General features: G+C 42.5%; 1 protein-coding gene across 30 annotated transcripts in view; it reads left to right on the plus strand.

Moving 5' to 3' along the window:
* Window positions 1-8,438, plus strand: part of EPB41 (erythrocyte membrane protein band 4.1) — a 160,593-nt gene extending 152,155 nt beyond the window's left edge. For all 30 annotated transcript variants that reach the window (XM_030538994.1, XM_030539004.1, XM_030538984.1 and 27 more), the window contains 2 exons: window positions 379-486; window positions 3,991-8,438. In XM_030538994.1, the coding sequence (XP_030394854.1) occupies window positions 379-477 (99 nt within the window). In that variant the 3' untranslated portion in view covers window positions 478-486; window positions 3,991-8,438. The remainder of the gene's footprint in view (window positions 1-378; window positions 487-3,990) is intronic.
* Window positions 8,439-10,689: the final 2,251 nt, after the last annotated feature.

Here is a 10,689-nt window from a genome sequence, read left to right on the forward strand (position 1 = left end):
AAAATAATTTTATCATCTACCTTGTAAGGTGGGAAGGTAGCAACAATGAAGTCAGCTAGCAGCGGAATTTCCTGGAGCTAAGGCTTTTTACACCCTCAGGAGACTGTCAACTGGACCTTCTGTCCCAGATTGGCTCCCCTCTGGTCTGGGTAGGAGTGGCAGGCAGGCCTACTGCCCTCCCCCTGATGCTCAAGGCTGCAGCCACTAGGTGAAATCCTGCCTCCACTGAAATGAATGGGAGTTTTGCTATGGCCATCAATGAGGCCAGGATTTCACCCAGTGTCTGATATGGTGACATGGGAGAGACTGCAGTGAAATTCACTTTGTTCAGCTGTTTGCAGCCCACTGTGCTTCTCTGAAGAGATGTTTCTTTTTCAGGTTCTAGTGCAGGCCATCAAAGAAGCAAAAGAGCAGCACCCGGACATGTCTGTGACCAAGGTCGTCGTCCACCAGGAGACCGAGCTTGCTGAAGAATAGCACAGCCAGGTGAGCAGGTTGAAATATGTGTTCTGACCACACCGGCTGACTGGAGGAGGAGACACCTACAGCCAGAGAGGGCCAGTCATCACGAGTCCATGAAAAATCTGTCAGAGCCTTTTAGGTTTCTCTTGGAATCTCAGTATTTTGAATGTGATCTAGCAAGGCACTTCCTGTAACTCTAGAAGCAGAAGATGCAGAGAGATGTTGATTTGCATAGCACTTCAGGTATCAAGGTGTCTTACAGACCTAAACTACAATGGAACCTCCAAAGAATCACCTCTTTTAAGACTAGTATAGAGAAAAAAGTGTTTAGTTTATTTTGTGCACTGGCATCCTTGATCTCTGGATCTTCGTGTTAGCTCTTTAAAACACAGAACAGGAAAATGCTTGTAGTATGTAAGACTACTTTTAACTTCAGCTGATTAGATTTCAGGCTGATGCTGTGGCAGCAGGGTTGCAAATCTTTGGTGACAAAAAGGGAAAACACACCAGTGTGAATGTTAGGAACTATTGTATGCAGAAATCATTTTGATAGATGCCAAATTCAAGCAGGTGAAGGTTACTAAGTTAGAGAGACTAACTCAGTAGAAATACATTGGATTAAATGTCTGTGGGACAGAATGAAGATACTATTTTTTTAATAGGAAGGCTGGCATGTATACTACAACCATCTTAGAACAGGAAATGAGAATCAACTTTTGTTTCAAATGAAACAGGTTAATTTGGACAGGCTGGATGCAGTTAACCAACTTGTAGTGTGGACACAGGACTGGTCAAATTCCAACAGTGTGGCTATATTAACAGTTTAGTAGTTGTGCTTACTCAAGCTTTAGCCTATAGCTCTGGTCTTGCCAGCGAACTTATGCTGCTATAAGTGATGCAGAGTTTAGGTATAACCTGAGTTAACTTTGCAGTGAAGGCAATTGCTTAGGTGCTTGCAAGACGTTTCATCTGTGACCATAGATGATCAGAATCTCTGTTTTACTTTGTATCCGGCATCTCCAATACCACGTTACTTGGACATTGGTTTCATACTTGCTCAGAAGGAAAAGACAAAGGTGTTAAATATGAACCCCTACCTCATCACTCACTAAATTGCCAATATCACATCCTGCAGCTCCTGGCTTTTTCCCTAGAGGTCTCCTGTGCAAGGACGGTCCAAGCCTGGTGTGGCTTTGCTGTGAGAAATAACACACAACTGTGCCAATTTTATTTTATTAGCATAACCTAATTAAAACCAGGTACTGTCATGTTTCTGTTTTGATAACAGCCAAACTTGGGTGAAATTCCCTTTTTGTCTATATAAACAAAAGCTTGATGACACTGATAATTCTAGAGCCCTATTGCAGCATAGTCATTACAGGTAATATCTCCCCTCCGTCTTTCTGCCTTAATAACATCATGCAGTGCAGAAGAACAAGTGACCACAGAGTGGTGATTGCCCCTTGACTAAAATTAGGAACTTTGAGTCTGTCTGCACTAGGAAAAGCAGCAGTCTGACAATGTCAAGGGGTGCTTTCTGGGTCTCCTTCCCTCTCAGCAATATTAAAATGGTGGTATGCCCAAGGAGCAGTCGTGTCTCTGCTAGCTGCAGTGGCTGTGAAAAGGGTCAGAGTTCAACATCACTTGACAAGGAAGTTGTGCAGAAGCATTTTAATAGTAGAACCAATGGGGGGCCCCACTCCTCAGGTCTGGAAGTGAAGGTGTTTCTTCTCCCTTCACCCCAGGCTCTGTTATCTGCAACAGTGAATAAGGGGTTATGGGATGGCCTCTATCCCAGCACTATCCCTGAGGCCAAAGATTGACAAATAGTTCTCATCTGCTTCAGTAGTAAGTCTGCTTATTTTCCTAATCTAGAAAAGACCCCAAAACTTGAGTTAAGGTTGCTGTGATCTGCTATGACCTCAGCACCTAGCTTTTCAGTTTAGTCATTTGGAAACAATAGTAGCTGTTTAAAGCTGCTTTAAGAATCCATAAAGGCTGCAGCATTTTATTCCTAGGGCTGTGCTCAGCATCAGTTGTATTGGTGCCCCAACATGTTTTGGCCAGATAGCATGCTGGATAAAGTATAATTAAACAGGTTTCAGAGTAGCAGCCGTGTTAGTCCTGTATCCGCAAAAAGAACAGGAGTACTTGTGGCACCTTAGAGACTAACAGATTTATTTCAGCATGAGCTTTCGTGAGCTACAGCTCACTTCTTCAGATGCATAGAACGGAACACACAGACAGGAGATATTTATACACACAGAGAACATGAAAAGGTGGAAGTATGCATACCAACAGGAAGAGTCTAATCAATTGAGATGAGCTATCATCAGCAGGAGAAAAAACTTTTGAAGTGATAATTAAGATGATCCATAGAAGGTGTGAGGAGAACTTAACATAGGGAAATAGATTCATGTCATCAATGTAGTGCAAGTAGAGTAGAGGCGTTAGGGAATGAGAGCTAAGGAAGCATTGTTCTAAGTCAGTCATAAAGATTTTGGCATACTGTGGGGCCATGTGGGTACCCATAGCAGTGCCACTGCACATCTACCAACATGATATATGCCATCATGTGCCAGCAATGCCCCTCTGCCATGTACATTGGCCAGACCGGACAGTCTCTATGCAAAAGAATAAATGGACACAAATCTGACATCAGGAATCAGCATTCAAAAACCAGTGGGAGAACACTTTAACCTCTCTAACCAGTCAGTGACAGACTTGAAGGTGGCAGTTTTGCAACAAAAAAACTTCAAAAACAGACTCCAAAGAGAGACTGCTGAACTCAAATTAATATGCAAATTAGATACAATTAACTCAGGCTTAAACAGAGACTGGGAATGGTTGGGTCATTACACTAATGGAATCTATTTTCCTATGTTAAGTTCTCCTCACACCTTCTATGGATCATCTTAATTATCACTTCAAAAGTTTTTTTCTCCTGCTGATGATAGCTCATCTCAATTGATTAGACTCTTCCTGTTGGTATGCATACTTCCACCTTTTCATGTTCTTTGTATGTATAATTAAACAGTCCACATGTGTGTTTGATCCATTCCAAACAAAAAGTGTGTGGATGAGAGTTAGGTGGAGGGAGAGGATGAATATAGGAGCAGTGGAGAGACCACTACAGGACAATTTAAAAAAGCCAAATTTGGTAGGAGGAAAATCCCACTGACTGCCTATCTTTAAAACCTTCATGCCGAAAGTCAAGTATCTGTCTCATATTTAGGCTCCTGAATAAAATTACTCTGCTTTTTCAAAAGTGCTGAGCATGCACATTTCTCATTGGCTTCTTCACTGGGATTTGTGGGTGTTTGGGGCTTCTGAATAAACAGGGCACTTATTTAGGGTTTTGACTTTAGACACACTGGAAAATTATAGTCAGTGCTTTAAGGATCTGAGTAGTGGAAGCAAGGGGGAAAGCACCTTGTGAAGTTGGTGGTGGTAAAGTGCCCCTCACTGGGTGCCACTGGGAGTGTTTCCACAGGAAACTGGCAACTTACCCTAACCTTGTCTTTCTAGGAGATGTTTCTCCCAGACTGAGAGAACTCCAGAAAGGGAGGAGAGAGCGGTAGAGGAAAAACTGCAGAGAAACTACCTGGAGCACAAAGACCACAGATTTTCAAGATTTGCTGTCAATAGCTGAACATTCATATCACTTACTAGGAGTTACGCTTTGACATTTACTTGGGATTTTCCAGAATATAGTGGATCCTTTTGAATAATTTTATATTGTAAAACACAGTATGCCATACTTCTCACTGTACTGAATGTTTTTTTAAATAGGTTTTCAGTTTTGCATTCCCTCATACATAGCCTCCATAGGTCCTCACAAAAGGGTTCGTTCTTAAGTCTTATTCCTTCAGATATACTGGGGTTAAGCCATGCTCATGCGTATCTTAGAAATTGCACCTTAGAATAACAGCTGTTTGAAAACCCTAGTGATTGATGGGGCCTTACTTATTTGTCAGCGTGCGGCATTTCTACTTGCTTCTTGCAATTGGCCCTAGATATTTCCAGAAAACTCCAAGTCACGCTACCCAGGTGCACAAAACAGAGTTTCTATACCTTTACTCTGCATTTCCTTGCTTTTATGAGTTTTGTTCCTTGATGTTGTTTGAACATAGTGGGGGGGGGGTTGTGGTGTAATATTCACACATTTCAGTAGTTGGCTAGATTAAGGAATACTGGAAGTTGCTTCACAAACTCTCATACTGTGAATTCTAGAGCTTTAAGAGAACTGTGACAGGGCACTACCCCTTCCTGCTCCTCAGAGACTGCATTTCTACTGAATGCTACCTACCTATTTTTGCTTTCTAGATGCCATTTAAATAAGTCTATAGAAGTGTATGGTTAAGGAGTTTGGGCTCTGAATGCTATATGGTAGGCTATGCAGCATTTGCAATAGTTGATTTCTCAGTGTCAGACTTTTATTTGTTTAATTTTTCAATAAGTTTGTAAATCATGTTTTTTCCAGTACTATTTAAAGCTACCCACAAATCAGGGCGGGAGTGTGTGTGTGTGTGTGTAATCTTAACTTAATTTAAAATCATCTCTTAAACACTCTCACCTTCCTGGAAATGTAAGCTCAATTTGGGCTGGCAGTCCAAGACATTCTCACAGCTGTAGATTATAGCAACCAGTGGGAACAAAGTCAAACCGTTTGGAAAGTGCACATGCTCAGATCACTGGCATCCTCCTCTCCACATAAATTAAGGTTCTGTAGTACATTGGCTTCTTCACTGCCATGCTGCAATGAAACACCAGAGCTGGCTGCAGTTTTCAGCTTCTGGATGATAGTGCATTCAGGTCTATAATGACAGCTACCCAGGTGCTGTTTTTAAAACATCCCATGTACTTTACCAAAAAAGCACTGAAAGTATTTTTTCTAGATACTCCTGTCATATCCACTGTAGCAGCTTATGGCATACTTAATAGAAGTTGGGTTTTTTTAAACTGTAATAATTTTTTTAAGTATTTTTAGGGAGAATGTGTGTGAATGGAATTTTCTACCTGGAGATGATCCATAAATTTGTAAGGTAACCACTGTGGTGTTAATCATGACTTTCAAAATGAGAGCGTAATGCTTCTGTGGGGGTCGGATATACCTCCTTTCATGTCAGCAGCAGCAGATCACCACCACCTGTTTGGAGTTAATGGAAACCTCTTAATCATGCCCTGGTTTTTCTTTCCAGCAATATTTTAAAGTTTTGTAATGAATAGAGTTGCAAGCAATATTTTTTTTTTAAAGATAGGGCTTTGAAGTTGTATCTGGTGTGGCACACCTCTAGCGGTGAGGGAGAACCCTTTGCTGCTAAGCTACATTCCAGGATGAGAAGAAACTGGCAGTAAGTGCTTTACTTAAAGTTTGACCATGTTTTTTTTTAAAAAAAAAAAGGAGGTAGAAGACTGAGCTAGACTCAGTGACTTATTGTTTGGTTGAAAATTGTCTTTAAATGGCACTGTCTTTACAATTACAATTTCAGCCCACCTTAAAGTAGGGCTGGCTCCAGGGTTTTTGCCACCCCAAGCGGCCGAAAAGAAAAGCTGTGATCGGTGGCTACTCCACCGCACCACTTTCTTCTTCGGTAGCAGGTCCTTCTCTCCAAGAGGGACTGAGGGACCTGCTGCCGAAGAGCCCGATATACTGCCCCTTCCCCTTGGCTGCTCCAAGCACCTGCTTGCTGAGCTGGTGCCTGGAGCCGCCCTGCCTTAGAATAAGTTGTTAGTATTGGCTGGAGACACTGTCTCTAAAAGGATTATGGAGCTGCTTGAATAGTGGTGTACTTATCAGCATCTTGCTTCCTATGAAGGCAGCTATTTTGTGGGAATGCTACTTTATCTCCTGTAGGCAGACATTTAAATGTGCAGTTAGCTAGTGAACTGCAATTTAGACCTGGTTTCCTGCTCTGGGTGGAACCATGTGGTCTTTAGACTGGAGCTCCAGGCCCTCTGTTTACCAACCACAAAAATCTGACAGGCCCAACCAGATTGGACACCTATGAGGCAGTTTCCTCCCACAATAAGCTTTCAGTGACAGTTTTGTCAAAACAAAGCATTTCACTCATTCATCCACCCAGAAGGCGCATAGTGCAGAGGGTTAGTCAGAGGCCTATCTGCATGAATCAGCCTCTCTAACCAGAGCTTTGGCAGGCCAACTTTATTCCAGCCCCTGCTCCTGAATCTGAGGATTAGTTTGCATCTCCACAGCCCTTTTCAGTCTGCTGCCAAACCTTTCTCTTCCTCCCTGGGACAAATCCTACAACTGGCCACTATCTTACTAAGGCTGAGGAGAGGGATAAAAACATCGCTGTAGCTTTGCTGGCACCTGCTGGGTACAACTAATAATCTGGCAGTTGTGGTTGAGCATTTGCTGGGATGTTCCTTATCTAGGTCATTGTTTTGCCTTTCCTGTTTGGTTGCTCTAACATGCTATTGCAAGCAGTATGCAGACTATTCATAGTTTCCCAGTTCTTCACAACTGGTTTCATGGAACTTTTTAATTTGCCCCTAGCACTTAACAACATTTGGAGGTTGGGGAGGTTTAGATATGCCTCTTTAGTGAAGGAAGTACTAAGAACCTTGACACCCCTGTAATTTAGTTCACACCCAACCTTGTTCAATAAAGCCTTGGCAGCACAAAGTTTGATCTTATTTTAAAAAAAAACAACACTCCTAAGAAATGGAGATCTTGACTTGTCTAAGATCCAGAGGAATTTCTTGTTGGTGAGAAGTTTTTCCCTTCCCAAACAATGGTGCACAAGCACTTCCTACATGTTACAGGCTTCTGCCTTTGCAAGAAAACCCCTTCTTAAAAAGAGACAAGACATAGAATAGTGTAACTTTTAGCTAGCTGTGCTGCTCAGATTCCCTTGATAGCATTAAGCATGCTTGTTTCTTCTGTTTATCCTCTGATATTATACGTCAGTGCTCTCTTCGTGGGACAAAACCCAGTGCAAACCAAACTGGCTTCTGAAGACAGGCAAAACTTTTTCCCTTGGATACTGTTGACCTTTCAGGAGCTTGTTGCCTAATCCCAGTAGGGATTCTTAGCTGCCACGCCCATGCAATCCCAGCACCCTTCTGATGGACAAGTTTTTACAAACAGAAGGTTCTCCTCGTCCAGATCTTGGAGAGGAGTAGAGGTTGCTACTGGAACTGTTCCTACTGAAGCAGTTGAGCTTTTCATAGAAGGACAGGGAAGAAATAGTAGCAGTAGGTAGAGTGAATCTTACTAAAACCTAACTAAATTAACTTCTGCCTGTGTCCCATCCCACTTCACCTCTTCCTCTTACAATGAGTTGATCAGATTGAGTTTTAAAATTTGGTCCACCCTGAACTGTGAATTTCATGTCAATGTAACATATGAACAAGGTCTGTATTTATAAGATATGAATGTTCTTAGCTAATCCCAGTCCAGGTGGTAAGCCAGAGACTGGCTTGATTGTATAGTATACACTTTACAGAAGCTGTTTATATATGAATGAATATATAGAAAGGAAGGCAGGAGAAGCAAGACCTCTGATTGATTAACCTGGAAAGGCAGACTGCAATCTCCAAACAATACAGCTGTATTAAAGGATGGACTGACTGAGTTCTGATTTTAGTAAACTGTAGTTTGCTGATTTCATACAATGTACAATTACCTTAAGAGATGTTAGTGTCCCAGCCATGGGTTTTTTTTACAAGTTTAATCAGAATTTAGCTACAAATATGAAGGAGCTTTGTACATTTAAGACAATTGTGAATTGTCTAGAATAGCTGTTTACATCTTTTCTTTACAACAAATAGGAAATATCACAACAGACTTAAAATTGGCAAATCGTTATAGATTGAATAGTAAATGACAGGAGCTGTTATTTTGGACTTTTGTAGTAATTCAAAGGGAAGGTTGCTGTAGTATTTAGACAGACCTAAGTGTTCAATATTGTTTCTTGTATTGCATTTTTCAATAAATTTTCAAACTACTGCATTTTTTTTTTTTAATAAAAAACCTCTTCCCTTGTCAAGCTCACTTAAGGTTTGTCTGCATGGGGAGTTATTCTGAATTTGGAATGGCTATTTAACTCCATGGACAGATATGCCTATTCTGGAATAGGAGCATCTAGCCATGGACTTAATCTGCCTTCGGTTCCTGTTCTGGATCAACTTTGAGTATAGACAAGGCCTTTTTGAGGTAGTAAAGATATATTTGCTGATTTCACCCTACAAGCTGCAGTTATGAAGAATCTCAAAGTAAAATCCCATTACTGAGAACGCCAGCTCTGAAGCCTTCCTCAGAGTCCCTGCATTCTTTGTGACCTCAGTGGTACTCCAGAATAAGTCTAGGAGAAAGTTTTCAAAAGTGCCTAAGTGACTCTTAGTCCCATTTTCAAAAAGTGATTTCGGAATCCAAGGCCTGCATTACACTAAAGTTAGGTTGAAAAATCCACACCCTGACTGGGGTAATGAAGCTGACTTAACCTCTGGTGTAGACAGCATTAAATTGGCAGAAGAATTCTTCTACTGACCTAGCTACTGCCTCTCAGGAAGGCAGATTAACTACAGCTGCAGCACTTCAAATGTAGAGACAATCCTGTTGCCTCTCAGGAACACTTACTATATTGCAGTGAAGGTCCTGTTGTGCTTGGGGCAACACTTCCAAGATAAGTGTCTCCTGCCTGTTAGTCTTACCTCTCTGGTCTGTCATTCCCCATAATTGAAGAGGGGAAAATAAAGGGATTCCTAGGCCAGGTAGTGACACTAGGCCCTGACCTGCTGAATGTACAGTGAGTTTCACCAGCTCTCTGACAGTACAAGTATGTTTATTCAGGTAGAGCAGGGAGGAAGAAAACTGGAAGCGGAGTTGGATAGATGTGCCATTGCATCTCTCTGAAGGATGCGGAGACTTTACTGATGAACCCTTTCAGGCTTTCCTGCATTTCAGGAAAATGACCACTAGAGTGCTCCTCACCTCTGCACTGGACTCAAGCTGCAGCAGCAGCTGCTCTTCATCAACCTCAACTTACTTGATTTGCTTGTGCTTTGTTGAACAGGTGAACTAAAGCCTCCTGCAGTGAGTTTGAAGGACTGTCCTGCTGGACACAAGGGGGAAAAATTTCCACAGCACCTAAGTGACTTAGAAGTTTACATCCAGTCTTCAAGAGTGACTTATATGCTGTGGGAAATTTTACTCAAATAGCCCCAGAGCACCAATCCACGGAAGACATCAATCTACATGGTTTATTCCTAGCCACCCCTGTTTCAGAGGACCTCCGGTAGACTTCATTCTCCCTAGAGCCAGGATAATAGTGGGGTTTTTTTGCCCATGCTTGCATCTATACTGGGCCTTTGCCCTTTTGGTATTAGCCACCTAGGGTGACCAGATGGGATGAAGAAAATATCAGGACACATGGTGGGGGGAGGGGGAAGAAAGGGAAAAATGAGTCCTGACAGCAGCAGCAGGAGGAATGGAGTCCCAGGAGTGTGAAATATTGGGACAGATTTGTCCTGACCAAACATTGATTGGGACAAATGCTTAAAAATCGGGACGTCTAGTCACCCTGTAGTCACCCCTCCTGATTAGGCTGGGATTGCATATCAATCCTGCCTGTTACAGGACCCCCAAAGGATTGCTTGGTCCCAGCAGAGAGCTTCTGGATGAAGACCCTGTCAGATAGGGGTGACCCTCCTGTGGGGAAAGGGAATGAAGAGTAGGCAACAGCCATATAGAAGCTTACTCATAATCACTAGTCCCTGCTGCAGTATTCTTGGGAATAGGGGGTAAGGATGGGGAAAGGCAGCCACGAACCACCCTGGCGCACTGGACCGAGCTTTATCCAAACCCGAGGTGAGCCAAGAACAGAACCTAGCAATCCTGATGACTCCATGCTCTGCTCCATGTGCCCACTAGAAGTTCTCTTACCTGTGCCAGAGGGAGAACCGTACACACACACACACACGCACGTTTGAGAGCGACTGCATTCAGCAATAAGAAGGGTAAAGGGAGATTTAATATAGAAGCCAGTAAGTTTTAATTCTAATACTGGCCCTTGTGCTTCAGCTAGGAGGGAGAGATGAATTTTGACATTGCATTTCTAGGATGAAGTAAGGTTCAATCCCTTCTGCTTCCAGTTCCCCACTGCGGTGTCTTGTACCTTCTTCTCCAGCCTGTGGTTACTGGATGTTAGTAAGGTACAAGAGATGGAACACAGACCATTGATCTGGTAGGTTAACAGGTGA

Source organism: Gopherus evgoodei, chromosome 20, assembly GCF_007399415.2.
Source record: "Gopherus evgoodei ecotype Sinaloan lineage chromosome 20, rGopEvg1_v1.p, whole genome shotgun sequence".
Classification (NCBI taxonomy): domain Eukaryota; kingdom Metazoa; phylum Chordata; order Testudines; family Testudinidae; genus Gopherus; species Gopherus evgoodei.